The sequence below is a fragment of the Papio anubis genome, chromosome 13, assembly GCF_008728515.1.
Source record: "Papio anubis isolate 15944 chromosome 13, Panubis1.0, whole genome shotgun sequence".
Lineage (NCBI taxonomy): Eukaryota > Metazoa > Chordata > Mammalia > Primates > Cercopithecidae > Papio > Papio anubis.
In genome coordinates, this window is record NC_044988.1 from 106,795,437 (window position 1) to 106,812,405 (window position 16,969).

At 57.7% G+C, this 16,969-nt stretch overlaps 2 protein-coding genes across 2 annotated transcripts; both read left to right on the forward strand.

The window, feature by feature from the left end:
* Positions 1 to 1,042: 1,042 nt before the first annotated feature.
* LCN8 (lipocalin 8) lies at positions 1,043 to 5,094 on the forward strand. The gene is made up of 7 exons (XM_003911069.4): positions 1,043 to 1,199; positions 2,546 to 2,676; positions 3,133 to 3,203; positions 3,654 to 3,758; positions 3,837 to 3,926; positions 4,011 to 4,036; positions 4,985 to 5,094. Exons 1-7 carry the CDS (start codon positions 1,107 to 1,109, stop codon positions 4,994 to 4,996), a joined length of 528 nt encoding a protein of 175 aa, XP_003911118.1. The 5' UTR covers positions 1,043 to 1,106; the 3' UTR covers positions 4,997 to 5,094.
* A 6,212-nt stretch (positions 5,095 to 11,306) lies between these two features.
* Positions 11,307 to 16,868, forward strand: LCN6 (lipocalin 6). The gene is made up of 5 exons (XM_031654754.1): positions 11,307 to 12,624; positions 13,424 to 13,563; positions 15,049 to 15,119; positions 15,689 to 15,799; positions 16,156 to 16,868. Exons 1-5 carry the CDS (start codon positions 12,535 to 12,537, stop codon positions 16,395 to 16,397), a joined length of 654 nt encoding a protein of 217 aa, XP_031510614.1. The 5' UTR covers positions 11,307 to 12,534; the 3' UTR covers positions 16,398 to 16,868.
* The last annotated feature ends 101 nt before the right edge of the window (positions 16,869 to 16,969 follow it).

Here is a 16,969-nt window from a genome sequence, read left to right on the forward strand (position 1 = left end):
CTGCACTGACGTGATTGTGGGCACCTGGTTTATACCCCTGGAAATGGGTCACAGTTGTGGCCAGGGGATTGCCAGCCAGCCTGGGCGCTCCACAGCCAACCTCATAGACATAGGTAGCTACCCTGTGTGCTCCTTGTTTCAAAGATCAAGAAACTGGCCCAGCGCGGTGGCTCACGCCTGTAATCCCAGCACTTTGGGAGGCTGAGGTGGACGGATCACCTGAGGTCAGAAGTGCCAGACCAGCCTATTAACATGACAAAACCCTGTCTCTACTGAAAATACAAGACAGCTGAGTGTGGTGGTGCACGCCTGTAATCCAGCTACTCAGGAGACTGAGGCAGGAGAATTGCTTGAACCCAGGAGGCAGAGGTTGCAGTGAGCCGAGATCACACCACTGCTCTCTCAGCCTGAAGTGATGGGCAAGACTCTGTCTCAAAAAAAAAAAAATCAAGAAACCAAGGCACAGAAGGGTTGGGTAACTTATCCAAGGCTGCACAGCCCGGAAGAGGCCAGACTGGCTGCAAGCCTGGGTGATCAGGCTCCAAGGCCTGGCTCCGCACTGGCCCTAGGTGTCTGGCGCAGCAGAGGCCCTCCCCACTGCCACTCTGGTCACTGGCACTGTGCCTCTGGCCTCCGGAGCTCTGACTACCCACTGTGTCTGGCGCACATTTCAAAGGGCCGGGTGTGGGGTGGCACAGGAAGGTGCTGGGGGCTCTGGTCCGTTGCCCGTCAGTGCCCACAGCCCTCGCAGGGCAGGCCAGAACGAGCCCAAACAAGTGTCCTGTGGGGTGAGGGGGGGTCACCGAGCCCCAGGTGGTGTGGGTGGAGCTCCTCCTCCTCTCAGGCCCCCAGACGGCCCAAGCAGCATCCACTGCTGTCCACACACCTGGAGGGTGGCCGGGCAGGCTGCTGTCTAGGCCAGGCTAACCCCTGCGGTGGGCGTGGGTGTCACTAGGGCCGGATGACACTTGTGCAGAAACCCAAGTCTGAGCAGCCAGCAGCTAAGCTGTCCTGATGACATTCCTGGGTGAGCGCACGAGCCTTTGCTGTCTGTATATAGTCGGCCCAGGCTGTGCAGCAGAGGAGCCCGGAGCCCGGACCCCGCCATGGAGGCCAGGCTGCCGTGCACCATCCTGGGTGTCCTCGTGGTGCTCTGGGCGCAGGTGGCAGCAGCCATGGTGGAGCTGGACCGGCAGAAGGTGGCTTCTCCTTTTTCGTTGGTGGGGCCCCTCCACCACACCCCAGCCCCTCAGGCTCAGGGAAGGAGGCCTCTCCTGGTGTGGGGAGCTCGTGGGGACGCTGGTGCCCGGCTAGACACTTCCTGTTAGTGGCATTTTCTTTTCTGCTGAGTCTGTGTCGGCTGCTGGGCCAGGCACACATTGGCAGGCAAAGAGAAGGTAGATGCTGGAGGCGAAGATTCTTTCAGCCCGAAAATGACCGGGTTTTGAGATGGAGTCTCACTCTGTCGCCAGGCTGGAGTGCGGTGGCTGATCTCAGCTCGCAAGCTCCATCTCCTGGAGTTCCGCCATTCTCCTGCCTCCTTCCTCCCCAGTAGCTGGGACTACAGAAGCGCCCGCCACCTAAGCCCGGCTAATTTTTTGTATTTTTAGTAAGCGGGGGTTTCGTGTTAGCCAGCATGGTCTGATCTGCAACTCATGATCCATGCGTCGGCCTCCCAAAAGTGCTGGGATTACGGAAGCTTGAGCCACCAGCGCCAACCTTTTGAGATGGAGTCTCCTCTGTCATGGCCCAGGCTGGAGTGCAGTGGCGCCGTCTCAGCTCACTGGCTCCATCTCCTGGGTTCACGCTTCTTCTGCCTCAGCCTCCCGAGTAGCTGGGACTACAGGCGCCTCTGCCACCACGCCCGGCTAATTTTTCTGTAGTTTTAGTAGAGACGGGGTTTCACCGTGTTGGCCAGGATGGTCTCGATCTCCTGACCTTGTGATCCGCCCGCCTCGGCCTCCTAAAGTGCTGGGATTACAGGCGTGAGCCACCGCGCCCGGCCAAATGATCGGGTTTTTAAAAGTCTCAGTGGAAGTCCCGGCTGTGGGCAGGTTGCTGAGGGCAGGAGGCCCCTCCCCTGGCGTGGTTGGCAGGCTGGTGAGCTGCGCTGCCCGAGCCACCCCGTTCCTGCCGTTTCTCACTCCGCCGCACCCTGCAGGCTTTCTGTTCCAGGCCCCTGCTCCTGGGTCCTGCCCCCGAGGTCAGGCAGGGCCTGTGGTTCCTCCCCAAATGCCCCAGAAGCCCCAGGGCCTGTTCAGCAGCTTTAGATGGCCCGGTGGGGAGGAGCCGCCCTCTCGGCGTTGCTGTCTGATGGCTCGAAGGGACCCCTTGGAAGGACACACACCTGGGGACAGTTGGGCTTGGAAGGACACACACCTGGGGACAGTTGGGCTCACAGATGTCCTGCTGCTTTACCGTCGAGCCTCACGGCCATCTGCTGACCTGTCAGAGCCCAGCAGGCCCCTGCCTAGGGGTTGGTGGAATGCCCCTGGGGGTCTCAGACCCACTGCCCAGCTCATGGCCGGGCTCCGCATCTCTCTAGATTGGAGGATTCTGGCGGGAAGTCGGTGTGGCCTCCTATCAAAGTCTGGTGCTGATGGCCCCAAAGCGGGTGGAGGGCTTGTTCCTCACTTTGAACGGGAGTAACCTGACCGTGAAGGTCGCATATAACAGGTAAGAGGCCTGGGGGCTGCTGGAGAGGAAGAGGCATGCACGGCCGGGGACTGGGCGTGGGCCGCTGCACCCACTGCAGCATGGGGTCTGGGTTGAGTGCCGTCCTGCCGGTGAGCCAGCCCTCCCTTTGCCCACCTGCCTGGGCCCTCGACTCCCAGGCTCCTGGATCTGAATTTTCTCCCAAAGGTAAGCATAGTGTTTTAATGAAGTCCCATGAACTTATAAGGAAGGAAAAGGGGCATGAGGCAGGTGGCTGGCTGGAGGGATCAGAGTCCCCAAGGGAAGGCCGGTGCAGCCCCCACCCGGCACATTCCCCACCTCATCCTGCTCCAGGCCCTGGGATGCTCCACAGTGCTGCCTGTGCCCTTCCTAAAGACTAGGCCCCATTCCGGGAAGGAGCCTAGCAGGTGGGACACAGGCTGGCATTTTCCTGATGGGCACTTTGCTTCCTTTCAGCTCAGGAAGCTGTGAGATAGAGAAGATTGTGGGCTCAGAAATAGACACTATGGGAAAATTTGCTTTTCCTGGTAAGTGCAGTTGCCCTGTCATGGCAAGTGGAGCCTGGCTGTGCACACAGCTAGACCTTATTGTTCCCCTTGCTGTTCCCTGCACTGTTCCCTGTGCTGTTCCCCATGCTGTTCCCTGCGCTGTGCTGTTCCCCATGCTGTTCCCTGCACTGTGCTCTGTGCTGTTTCCCTGTACTGTTCCCCATGCTGTTCCCTGCACTGTTCCCCATGCTGTTTCCTGCATGGTTCCCTGCACTGTTCCCAATGCTGTTCCCTGCACATTTCATGCCCCAAACCTTCCCATTCTCCCACCAACACACTGGATCATCCTTCAAAAGCTTCTGTAGTGTCCCCAACCACTCAAGTGCTGGGACTGGGTGGGGGCTGGATGGAGTTAGACCCTGCAGACCCTGGCCTTCGAGGTCCATCCCCCTCAGAGGTCTCCCCCAACGCCATGGCCGGCTCCTGAAGGCCACAGAGAGATCCACGTGCTGGACACCGACTACGAGGGCTATGCCATCCTGCGGGTGTCCCTGATGTGGCGGGGCAGGAGCTTTCACGTCCTCAAGTACTTCAGTAAGCTTGGCCCTGGGGGGCTCTGCCCAGCTGCCGCCCGCCCAGGGACTGCCCACCCAGCCCCTCTGTGCCCCACAGCTCGGAGCCTGGAGGATGAGGACCGGCTGGGGTTCTGGAGGTTTCGGGAGCTGACGGCAGACACTGGTCTCTACCTGGCGGCCCGGCCTGGTGAGCCCAGGGTCCTTGGGGTGGAGGCTGGGCTGGGCCCTGTGGGTTGGCTCTGCAGCGCCTCACGCTGGCCTTATCACGCAGGGCGGTGTGCCGAGCTTCTGAAGGAGGTGAGCCTGACCCCCGACCCTGGCCTGCACTGAAGTCCCCGGGCCCCCAGCCCAGTCCCTGGCCCTGTCAGGAGCCCCCCATAGGTCCACCTCCCAGCCCTGGGGTGGGGCCTGTTCACCCCTTCCTGTGAACAGGAGCCTGAACACCACTGGTGGGCAGCCCCAGAGATGAGTCTGTCTCCTGGTTTGGAAAGAGCTGGAGCCTCCAGGGTGGTGACCCTAGGCTGCTAGGCAGGGACGCTGGGAGGCTGGGGTCATGGGGTGCAGAGCTGGGTTGGGCAGGCGAGCAGAAATGGCGCCTTTTCTTCGGTGTTCCGTGCACGACTGCTGGCTGCTTCTTTTTTTTTTTTTTTTTTTTTTTTTTTTTTTGAGACGGAGTCTCGCTCTGCCGCCCAGGCTGGAGTGCAGTGGCCGGATCTCTGCTCACTGCAAGCTCCGCCTCCCGGGTTCACGCCATTCTCCTGCCTCAGCCTTCCGAGTAGCTGGGACTACAGGCGCCCGCCACCGCGCCCGGCTAGTTTTTTGTATTTTTTAGTAGAGACGGGGTTTCACCATGTTAGCCAGGATGGTCTCGATCTCCTGACCTCGTGATCCGCCCGTCTCGGCCTCCCAAAGTGCTGGGATTACAGGCTTGAGCCACCGCGCCCGGCCGGCTGCTTCTGTCCCTGAAGGTCCTGTCGGGGGTGGGCACAGGTCCTGCGGGGACTGCCTCAGGGTCCTCTGTCGGGCACTGCAAGAACCCAGAGTCTCCCTCACCTCGCTTTGTCTTGGCCCTAGAGGTTGGGACTGTCACCCCACTTTGCAGATTGAGAAGGCACTCAGGGAGCTGAGTGCTTTGCCCAAAGCCAGGCAGCTAGGACAGAAGCCCCCGACACGTGGCCCTCATCCCTGCCCCATGGGGCCTCCAGAGACCACACGGGCCTGAGCCCCCACACTTTTGTGTCGCAGGAGCTGATTTAATGGAGTTTCTGCCTCAGACCAAGAGGCTCAGAGCCCCCGCCCACCCTGGCCCCTCCTGGGCACCCTGCCCACCGGGTCACCTGCACCTGCTCTGAATAAACTGTGATGTCTAGCCGCTCCCTGGTGTGTCATTCCTGAGAGCCAATGGGTGACAGGTGTGGGGGGACGTGCCTGCCCCAGGTCTGGCAATAGGAGGTGTGTTTTCTGTGGCTACTGGACAAACAGCATGGCTCACGTACAAGGCAGCAGCCCTGCCCTCCCGCCCTGCCAGGGTCGTGGTCAGGCTGCCCCAGGGTGCAGACCAGAGACAGAAACAGGGCTCCTGGTGGAGTCTCAGCAGGTGTCTCAAATGCATGGAGGCCACACCCCTCCTGCCTGCATCCTCCATGGCTCCCCACTGCCCAGGGCTCCAGGCTCACGGCCCGTGCCCAAGGCCCTACCTGATGGGTCTTGCTTCCGGCCTCCCTGGATCCCCAGCTGCCCAGCCCTGCTCAGTGTCCGGTTCCACGGTGGGCTCTCACCCTGTGGCCTGGGCTGCCGCCAGCCGACGGCATCACTTTCTCTTCCCACCTGAACTGGGACACGGGAAGGGCGAGGAAAGTGGCAGGTGTCATACCAGAGGTTCTGCGCCCAGGCCCCTGGGGATCAGCCGGTCCCCCATATACGCAGGTGAGACAACCCAGGGCTTACGAGGGTGGCTGCCTCAGGGCAGCGGAAAGTGATACCTGAGGCTGAGTGGTGCTGGGGGCTGTGGGGGGAACCGCCCAAGTCGGGGGACCTCGGCAGCCCCCAGCATCGACTGGGACACCAGAAAGGCCCTTCTAGGAACAAGGACTGCACCCTAGATGCGCCTCCAATCCAGAATCGTGCCCCCCGAGAGCCACAGGAGGGACATGTAGAGGCTGCATTCTGACAAGTTAGGGGCTCCTGGGAAACAGCCGTGACTTTGCGCCGCTGTGCCCGGCTGAGGCCCACAGGTTCAACGAGCTTAGCCTGGACTTGGACTTCCTGCCCGAGGGGCTGTCACTCTCGCTGTCTGCTCAGGCTCCTGTAGCAAAATAGCTCAGATTGGCACCTTAAACAACAGAAGAGTATTTCCTCACCGTTCTGGAGGGTGGAAGTCCAAGATTAAGGTGCCGGAAAATGCAGTTTCTGGTGAGGGCTTCCTGCCCACTCGCAGAAGGCAGCCCCTCGCTGTGTCCTCTCCTGGGGGGGAGTGCTCTCTGGGTGCCTCTTTCTCCCCTAATAAGGACACCAGCCCTGTTAACTTAGAGCCACACCCTTTGACCTCACTTAATCTCGATCGCCTCCTAAGAGTCCCGTCTCCTGAAACAGTGACCGTGGGATCCAGGGCTACAACGCAGGAATTTGGGAAGGCACAATTCATCCCAGAACAACAGTCAGTTTAGACGGTGACAGTAGGTGCAGGGCTGCCATCATCAACAGCGTCCTGCCCAAAAGTCATTGGACGTCCAAAGACACAGAAAAATATGACCTATGTTAAAAAAAAAAAAAAAAAGAAGAAGAAGAAGAAGAAGAAAAGAAAGTTACTAAAAACTGACACCGAGAAGACCCAAAGTTGTATTCAGAAGATAAAGGTCTAAAGCAACCATTATAAGTAGTTTAAAAAAAGCAAGATATACTCTAAGGAAATAAATAGTGACATGATAGTATTAAAGGACTAATTGATAAAGAAAATAAAGGAGTGAATGTAGGAGATCAGATCAGGAAATCAACAGCAAAATGGAAATTATAAAAAAGAAAAAATTATGGAACTGAAAAGTGCAGTAAGTGAAAAATTTACTGGAAGGAATAGGAGATTGGCCATGGCAAAAATAAGGTCCATGAATTTGAGCACAAATCAATGTAAATTATCCAATCTGAGGAACAGAGAAGAAAATGGTTGATAGCACCTCAAAGATCTGTGGGGCAAGATAAAAAATGTAAACTAGCCTGAGAAAGAAAAGAGAGTGAGAATATATGAAGAAATAGTGGCCAGAATAACCCAAACTTGATGAAAACATCAACTTAGATAGCCCAGAGGCTCAGAGAAACCCAGGCGGGATGAAAAAAAAGCCTCACAAAAATCACACCTAGGGACATTATAGTCAAAGCACTGCCAACCAATGATTTGGATAAAAATTTAAGAGGATCTGTGGGTAAAACACAGGACACAGCCAGGCTTGGTGGCTCACACCCGTAATCCCAGCACTTTGGGAGGCCGAGGTGGGAGGATCACTTGAGGTCAGGAGTTTGAGACCAGCCTGGGCAACATAGTGAGTCTTCATCTCTCTTTAAAAACAAACAAACAGGCCGGGCGTGGTGGCTCACGCCTGTAATCCCAGCACTTTGGGAGGCCGAGGCGGGTGGATCACCTGAGGTCGGCAGTTCAAGACCAGCCTGACCAACATGGAGAAACCCCGTCTCTACTAAAAATACAAAATTAGCCAGGCATGGTGGCACATGCCTGTAATCCCAGCTACTTGGGAGGCTGAGGCAGGAGAATCACTTGAACCCGGGAGGTGGAGGTTGCGGTGAGCTGAGATCGCGCCACTGCACTCCAGCCTGGGCAAAAAGAGCGAAACTCCGTCTCAAGAAAAATAAAAAATTAAAAAAATTAAAAAAATTAAAAAATAAAAACAAACAAGCCGGGCGCGGTGGCTCACGCCTGTAATCCCAGCACTTTGGGAGGCCGAGGCGGGTGGATCACGAGGTCAGGAGATCGAGACCATCCTGGCTAGTACGGTGAAACCTTGTCCCTACTAAAAATAAAAAAAATTAGCTGAGTGTGGTGGCGGGCGCCTGTAGTCCCAGCTGCTGGGGAGGCTGAGGCAGGAGAATGGCATGAACCCGGGAGGCAGAGCTTGCAGTGAGCCGAGATTGCACCACTGCACTCCTGCCTGGGCGACACAGTGAGACTCCATCTCAAAACAAAGAAACAAAAAAAGACAGGGCATGATATAGTTTGGCTCTGTGTCCCCACCCAGATCTCATGTGGCATTATTGTAATGCCCAATGTTGGAGGTAGGGCTTGGTTGGAGGTGATTGGATCACGGGGATGGATTTACCTTTGTTCTTGTGATCCTTTGAGTGAGTTCTCAGGAGATCTGCTTGTTTGAAAGTGTGTAGCACTTCCCCTTTCATTCTCTCTCCTGCTGGCCATGTAAAGACTTACCTGCTTCCCTTTCACTTGCAACTATGATTGAAAGTTTCCTGGCTGGGTGCAGTGGCTCACGCCTGTAATCCCAGCACTTTGGGAGGCTGAGGCAGGAGGATTACCTGAGGTCAGGAGTTTGAGACCAGCCTGGCTAACATGGTGAAACCCCGTTTCTACTAAAAATACAAAAAATTAGCCAGGTGTCGTGGTGTGCACCTGTAATCCCAGGTACTTGGGAGGCTGAGGCAGGAGAATCGCTTGAACCCAGGAGGCAGAGGTTGCAGTGAACCGAGATTGCATCATTGCACTCCAGTTTGGGCAAAAAAAAAAAAAAAGGAAGCTTTCTCAGGCCTCCACAGCCGTGCTTCCTGTACAGCCTGTGGAACCATGAGCCAATTAAACTTCTTTTTTTCATAAATTACCCAGTCTCAGGTAGTTCTTTATAGCAATGTGAGAATGGACTAATACAGGGCATAAATGGGGGGACACAATGGCTGTCTTCTCATGGCAAATGGAAACCAGGAGATGACGATAGGGAATCTTTACATTGCTGGAAAAAAAATCTCTATATCTAGGACAGATATCCTTCAAAACTGAGGGTCAAATAAACATACTTTGAGACAAGTGGAAGTGGAGGGAATTTATCTCTAACACAGCTTCAGTACAATAAATAAATGCCAAGGATATTCCTCAGGCAGAGGGGAAATGACTCTGGATGGCCACTCAGGTCTGCAGGAAGAAGATCTGTGTGACAAACGGGGACCAAGTGAGTCCATTGGAACCTGCATTCCTTGTCCTCCATTTGGTTACTTAATTATGTCAGCATGAACTCAGTAGTTCCTGTTTTCTTCCATAGGTTACAATTGATGAAAATCGTTTCTACCCAATGGGAGTGCCTTCGAAGTGGCTTCAGAGTATTGTTGGCACATTCCCTGATTCCTTGGGCACATTTTTGCTTTTTGGCACAAAAAACATTCCAAGTTCGGCCGGGCGCGGTGGCTCAAGACTGTAATCCCAGCACTTTGGGAGGCCGAGACGGGTGGATCACGAGGTCAGGAGATCGAGACCATCCTGGCTAACATGGTGAAACCCCGTCTCTACTAAAAAATAACAAAAAACTAGCCAGGCGATGTGGTGGACGCCTGTAGTCCCAGCTACTCGGGAGGCTGAGGCAGGAGAATGGCGTGAACCCGGGAGGCAGAGCTTGCAGTGAGCTGAGATCCGGCCACTGCACTCCAGCCTGGGCGACAGAGCAAGACTCCATCTCAAAAAAAAAAAAACATTCCAAGTTCCTCTTATGTTTTCTGTACACAGGCTTTGAATAATTCACCTTTTCGTATAGAACGGTGTTGAGAAACCAAGCTCTGAGTGTTCAGTGTGCTTGCTTTTACTTTTACTGAGTCTGATTGTATCTAAACCTTCTCAGCAGAAAGAGCCTGGACTTTCCTTCTTCCCCTTCCTCCCTCCTTCTTCTTCCCGTCCCCTGCCTCCCTCTCTCTCTCTCCTTCTTCCCTTCCCCTCCCATTTCTCCCTCCTTCCTCCCCCCGCCGGCTTTCCATCCCTCCCTTCCCTCCTTCCTTCCTTTCCTCCTCCCTCTCTCCTTCCCTCCCTGCCTCTCCTTATCTGTCTACCAAAATCGGAGTTCACATGGATACTTCCAATTCCAGCCCAACGCCACAGGGTTCACTTTGATCTCTCCCCTTTCTATATGTCTATATTTATAATTCTCTTTTCCAACACAGAGAAACCCATTATCCTTAATATATTTACTCATTAGGTCCCTTCTAGAGTGCATGGAAAGTGTATCAGAAGTGCTCACCCAGGCCGGGCGCAGTGGTTCATGCCTGTAATCCCAGCATTTGGGGAGGCTGAGGCAGGCAGATCCTGAGGTCAGGAGTTCGAGACCAGCCTGACCAACATGGTGAAACCCCGTCTCTACTAAAAATACAAAAATTAGCTGGACATGATGGCGTGTGTCTGTAATCCCAGCTCTCAGGAGACTGAAGCAGAAGAATCACTTGAACCAGGGAGGTGAAGGTTGCAGTGAGCCGAGATTGCACCACTGTACTCCAGCCCAGATGACGGAGTGAGACCCCCATCTCAAAACTAAACAAAACAAAACAGAATTGCTCGTCCAAACCACCGTGAACCATGAGCCTGTCGACGAGAGCTTAGGATGTGTTTGCAGCTCCTTCTGCCATTAGCCCGAGAATACAGAGAAACTACTGTTCAGAAGTTACCGGGGGGCAGTCCTTTCCCCTTTAGTGTGGCTGTCATTTATCTATAATACAACTGTATCCCATGTTTGGAATTTGTTTATTTTACTTTTGAGTATAACGGTATAGTATACCAAATTACTTTGATTCCAAAGTCAAAACTATACAAAAAGGTTTACTCAAAAAAGTCTAAATTCCTCCCCCAACTCTGTTCCAGCTCCCAGCCCTGGCAAGGAACTAGTCTCGTTAGACTCTGAGGTTTATCCTATGCTTTTTGTTTTTGTTTGTTTGTTTGTTGTTTTTGGAGACAGAATCTTACTCTGTCACCCAGGCTGGAGTGCAGTGGCGCAATCTCGGCTCACTGCAACCTCCGCCTCCCAGGTTCAAGCGATTCTCCTGCCTCAGCCTCCCAAGTAGCTGGGATTACAGACATGTGCCACCACGCCTGGCTAATTTTTGTAATTTTAGTAGAGACGGGGTTTCACTATGTTGGCCAAGCTGATCTCGAACTCCTGACCCCAGGTGATCTGCCGGCCTCGGCCTCCCAAAGTGTTGGGATTACAGGCGTGAGCCACCATGCCCGACTGATGCTGTGTGCTGTTTTGTGGCTACCTTGAACACCAGCCTCCCGCAGCCCTGAAGGACACTGTGGGGCTAGCAGGTGTTTCCTTGTCAGAGGCCTGGTCCAGCTGCTTGACTTCCTCCTTTTTGTATTTTTATTTTAGAGATGGGGTCTTGCTGTGTCGCCCAGGCTGGAGTGGAGTGGCACGATCACAGCTCACTGCAGCCTCAACCTCCTGGGCTCAAGCGATCCTACCACCTCAGCCTCCAAGTAGCTGGGACCAAAGGAGCACGCCACCACGTCCAGCTAATTTTTAAATTTGTTTGTAGAGACGAGGTCTGGCTACGTTGCCCAGACTGGTCTCGAACTCCTAGACTCAAGTGATCCTCCCGCCTCAGCCTCCCAAAGTGCTGGGATTACAGGTGTGAGCCACCACGCCTGGCCATGGCTCCCTCCTGAAGGCTCCAGGCCTAAGTGTCCCGCCCCCTTGTTCTGTGGCTCAGCCCCTGGGCAAATCCTGCTTGCCATGGCTTTGGCTGACACTTCCATGGCCCCACTGCCCGGTCAGTCTTCACAGGATCGGCCCCCAGTAGCTGCGTGGTTTCTGCCTTCTTCTTGCATTCTGGTGGTCACAGGCCCTGCTGCGTGGGTACAGGGCAGGCGGCCAGGGCTGCAGTGTAAGCTCTGTGAGTGCAGGCGGCCCTGGGCACTGCAGCCGTGTTGCATGGACATGCTCCTTGCACCCTTGTTGACGAATGAGTGAAGGTGTGTGGGAGTGAATCCCAGAGGGTTCAGGCCACGGCACTGGGGGAGGACCCTCCCGGCTGCCTCCCAGTGGGCTTCAGGGGCTCAGATAGACCCTGACGAGCACCTCTGTCCTCTGCTCCTGGACAGGGGCTGCAGAGAGCTTTCAAGGGTCCTTGGGAGGCACAAGCAGGCCAGGGTCCCAGGGAGGGGAGGCAGGAGGCAGCAGGGCCGGACGGTGCGGTGCAGGGGTGAAAGGAACAGGACAGTCTGGTCTGGGGGTGCTGGCTGTCGGGGACAGGAGGCCAGGCCACAAAGCAGAATGGTGTGTGGGCCAGGATGGGGTGGGAGCTTTAATCAAAAGGCTTTCAGGGACTTTTTATATTTAATGATTGAAACAAAAGATATCCAAAACCGCAGTTCCTAAGAACCGCTTGTTCTTACCCTGCTTGTACCTCTCCTAGGGCTTGACCCTGGCCTCCCGCCGGGCCTGGCAGCGGACAGCAGGGTCCCTGCTTCCCAAACCGGGTGAGGGAGAGCGTGGGTCCCCAGGAAGCGGGGAGGTGATGCAGCTGGCTTTAGGATGCCCATTCTGGAACTTTCTGGTGGAAGGAAGCAGAGATCAGTACAGTGTGGTGGATGCACACACTCCAGACCCTCTCCCGGCTGTGCAGCTGTCTGATCTGGGCTCAGAGGCTGCCACTGCTCAGTGCCCCCCTGGGTAATTTTGCGGGAGGTCAGGAGGGTTCCTGGCAGTTAGTGCCGCCCACACGGAGAAATTCAGAGCTGTATAAATGGGTCTCCAGGGCCTAGAGGGACTGCACATGTTGGGCCTGAGGCGTGGTGTGGACCTGGGAGGATGGGTGGCCTACTGCTGGCTGCTCTTCTGGCTTTGGTCGCGGTGCCCAGGGCCCAGGCCGTGTGGTTGGGAAGACTGGACCCTAAGCAGGTACAGTCCTCCTGGGGGTGGAGAAAGCTGGTCCTCAGGGGCTGGCCCCTCCTTTAAGGTCACACAGCTTCTGGGTCTCCCAGGGCCAGCCCAGACCAGCATGGGCAGTGGGGAATGAGTTGGGCCAGCCCTTGGGTCCCAAAGGCAGGAGCCTCAGGGCAGGAGGGGTGGATGCTGGAGGGCTGGAGGCTGGAGGATTGGAGCTGGAGACTGGAGGTTGCAGGGCTGGAGAGCTGGTGGCTGCAGGGCTAGAGGCTGGAGGCTAGAGGGGTGGAAGGCTGGAGGGCTGGAGGCTAGAGGCTACAGGGCTGGAAGGCTGGAAGCTGGAGGGTGGGAAGGTTGGAGGCTGGAGGCTGGAGGGCTGGATGGTTGGAGGGTGGAGGCTGGAGGCTGCAGGGCTGGAGGCTGGAGGGCTGGAGAGCTGGTGGCTGGAGGGTTAGAGGTTGGAGGCTAGAGGAGTGGAAGCCTGGAGGGCTGGAGGCTAGAGGCTGCAAGGCTGGAAGGCTGGAGGCTGGAGGGTTGGAGGCTGGAGGCTGAGGCTGGAGGCTAGAAGGGTGGAAGGCTGGGGGGCTGTAGAACTGGAGGCTGGAGACTGAAGGGCTAGAGGCTGGAGGGCTGGAGAGCTGGAGGCTGGAGGGTAGAGGGGTGGAAGGCTGGATGGCTGGAGGCTAGAGGCTGCAAGGCTGGAGGGTTGGAGGGCTGGACGATTGGAGGGTGGAGGCTGGATGGCTGGAGGCTGGAGGCTGCAGGGCTGGAGGCTGGAGGGCTGGCGGCCCTCACAGGAGCGGCCTCAATGCAGCTTCTTGGGCCCTGGTACGTGCTTGCGGTGGCCTCCCGGGAAAAGAGCTTTGCCGTGGAGAAGGACATGAAGAACGTCGCTGGGGTGGTGGTGACCCTCACTCCAGAAAACAACCTGCGACTGCTGTCCTCTCAGCACGGGTGAGTGGGGTGGGTCCTGCCAGGCCTTCCCGCAGGCAGGCCTGTGGCTCAGGCACATCACGTCCTTTGCACATCTGCTCCCGGGCACCATGGCCTGGGGGTTCCCACGGCCCCCCTGCACTCCCCTCACTTTTCCCGCTGGGCTCTGCGCAGAGCCACCAGCCCTCTGCCCAGCTACTCACATCTGTGTCCCTGGGGCCTCCAGGTGGGACTCCCACCTTCAATACCACGGCCGGGCACCGCTCTGACCACACTCCTTGATGCATCCCTGTCCTGGGCCATCTGGCTGCAGGCTGGGGTCAGAGCTGGGGAAGCCGGTCCTCTCGGCAGGCTTTTCTGGGAATTCTGTTTAAAGGAGGGTAATGCATTTGGGCCTAAGAACCACTGGTTCTTTTATAATATAAATCCCCAAACAATATGGTCATGCAGGCTGTCGGCCAGACTGGCCTTGTGGCCTCAGGCTGGTGCACCTGACCACATGCACGGCTGGTGGCAGTGTGCAGGGATGGGTGTCCAGCCTCCAATTCTCCAACCTTCCAGCCTCCAACCCTCCAGCATCCACCCCTCCTGCCCTGAGGCTCCTGCCTTTGGGACCCCCCCAAGGGCTGGCCCAACTCATCCCCTACTGCCCATGCTGGTCTGGACTGGCCCTGGGGGACCCAGAAGCTGTGTGGCCTTAAAGGAGGGGCCGGCCCCTGAGGTCGTGCTATGCAGAGGACACCTACAGGGCAGCCAGGCTGTAGGGGTAGCCATGCTGGGGCAGGAGTCAGTGCCTGCCTCCCTTCGCAGAAGAGTGGCCTGCTGGGTGGCATGGTGGGTGTCTACCCCCGGCAAGCTGGTGGCAGAGCCCGGGCCTGAACCACTGAGCCAGACACAGGGCCCAGAGAGGAGAACCTGCCCTCCTACCCAGCGTGCCCTCCCCCTGCACCTACGCCTGGAGGCTATGGGCAGGGGCCCTGCTGCACCGCCCCCAGGCCAGGCCTGGCCTCAGGGTGAGCTGGGACCAAGGGGCTCCAGGCTGAGGTGGCACCTCACACACGGCTTTCCTAGTTCTTCTTGCTGTTTCTCCCACGTGGACTTCAGCCTCAGCTTCCTTCGTTGGCAAATGCCACTGCACCTTTGCTGGGTTTTTCTTACTCTGGGGACTGACCACTTAGGGAGCGGCGGCCTCTTCCCCTGAGTTGCAGGCGAACCTCCCGTCTGTTGAGTCTCCTGTTGCGTCCTCAGCAGCATTCAGCGTTCCTGGTGGAGATCTGGCACTGAGGATCTCTCAGGAGGTGAATGGGAGTGTCCGCCCCTCTTAGGACTCCCACGCCATCCACTCTCTGAGAGCAGGTTTCCAGACATCGGGGCATCTGGCAGAAGATGGAAGCTCTGGCCTCGCTGCCGGCTGGCCTGGCCTGGACTCGACTCCTGAGCTCCGTCTCCTCTCACCGGGCCCCGGGGTCTTGACCCTGAGTGGGTGATGGGCCTCTTCTTTTCCAGGCTGCAGGGGTGCAGCCAGAGTGTCACGGAGCTGTTGAAGCGAAACTCCGGATGGGTGTTTGAGAATCCCTGTGAGTCTGACCACCACGGCCTCACCCAGGCCGTTCTTCCCTGCAGCATCCCCAGGCCCCCTGCGGCCAGGGACGGAGGGCTGACTCCACTCCCGAATGCCAGGAGGCTACAGGTTCTGGTCTTAGGATTGGTGCCCATCCTGAGGGTGAAGAGAGGCCCCTGGACAGAGGACTGGAACCTTGCTCCCAGCAGGCTCAGATGCCAGTGGAGTCCAGCCAAGGTCCCCATAGGTGCAGAGGGCAAGGGGCCTGTCCAGTGGCTGTCCATAGGGACAGGGCTGGGCCAGTGTGACCCAGCGACTCCTCGTTCACACCCGGGACAGGCTGGGCAGTGCTTGTCTGTCTGTCTGTCTGTCCATCAGTTTCTGAAAACCCCTTGATGCTGGCACCAGGTGGGATCGGGGTCGGGGGACAAAGCTTGGGGGCTCTGGGTGTGCTTCGAGGGGTCTCCTGCGGTTGGGGGCTCTCACTTGAATTGGACCCTCCGTCCCTTTGGCCAGCACCAGCTCAGTAGCCTCTGGACGGATACAGCAGCTGCCCTCCCCCACGGCGGGGGATTTGTTTCCCAGCAATAGGCGTGCTGGAGCTCCGGGTGCTGGCCACCAACTTCAGAGACTATGCCATCATCTTCACTCAGCTGGAGTTTGGGGACGAGCCCTTCAACACGGTGGAGCTGTACAGTGAGTGCGCCGTGCGGGGGCCACGCGGCGAGCTGTGTGGTGGGTGGGCCACTCGGGGCCTCATGCAGGCCAAGTTCCCCCACCTTGAGGCTCGCTACACTGGAGGTGGCCTTGGAAGGGCCGTGGCCAGCATCCCAGGGCAGGCGGTCTCCTCCCTGGCCCCTCTCAGCCCCTCCCTGGCCCCTCCCGGGCTCCTCCCTGTCCCCGCCCCAGCTCCTCCCTTTCCCCCTCCCCTTTCCCCTCCCCCGCTCCTCCCCCGCCCCCCCCGGCTCCTCTCTGGCCTCTCCCCGGCTCCTCCCTGGCCCCTCCCCGGCTCTCAGAGGTTGCCTCCCCCTGCACTGCCCTGGTGCCCCCAGGTCGGACGGAGGCAGCCAGCCAGGAGGCCATGGGACTCTTCACCAAGTGGAGCAGGGGCCTGGGCTTCCTGTCCCAGCAGCAGGCCCAGCTGCAGAAGGACTGTGAGTGCCCACCAGAGCAGCCACAGGGGAGGCTTGGGGCAAGTTCTGGTGCCCACAGGGCACGATGGGGTGGCACAGACCCTGGGGCTGATTCTGGCTTCTGCCTGACTCAGTCACTCTCAGGGAGTCAGGCAGGCTGAGGGGGTCTTCACCTGCCCCTGCCCACAGTCAGGCCTGGGGGCTGGTCCCCACAGCAGACGAGTCCTGTGGGTGGGGCCCTGGGGGGCTCAGTCCTTTTTCACAGCCAGTCTTGCCTCCCCTTCTAGTCACCTGTGCTCACAAGATCCTCCCGGTAAGCCGCCGTCCTGAGCCTCACCCTGGGCTCCCCTGGGGGTTGGGGTGGGGGAGGCCACCCTACGCACAGTGGGCGGGAGGACTCTCTGCCCAAGCCCACGGGTTCGTGGCTCCACTGCCTCTAAGGTGGCTGAGGGTGTGGAGGGCGCCTCCGTGGTGGGCTGGGCCCCTCACACTTGTCTTGGTTTTCAGTGAGTGCTGCGTCCCCAGCAGGGACAGCGCCCGCAGGGTCCTGTGACCCGGCCAGGGTCCGCCCATTTCGCTCAGCGGCTCCCAGGGCTCAGCTCCAGCTCAGAATAAAGCAATTCCACAGCAAACCAGGGGTGCTCTTGACTGGGGGCCAGCCGGGGATTGCGGGGAGGATGGCAGGGGTCGTCACCAAGGGCCAAGCCACAGAACCATAGAGCCAGCTGCAGAG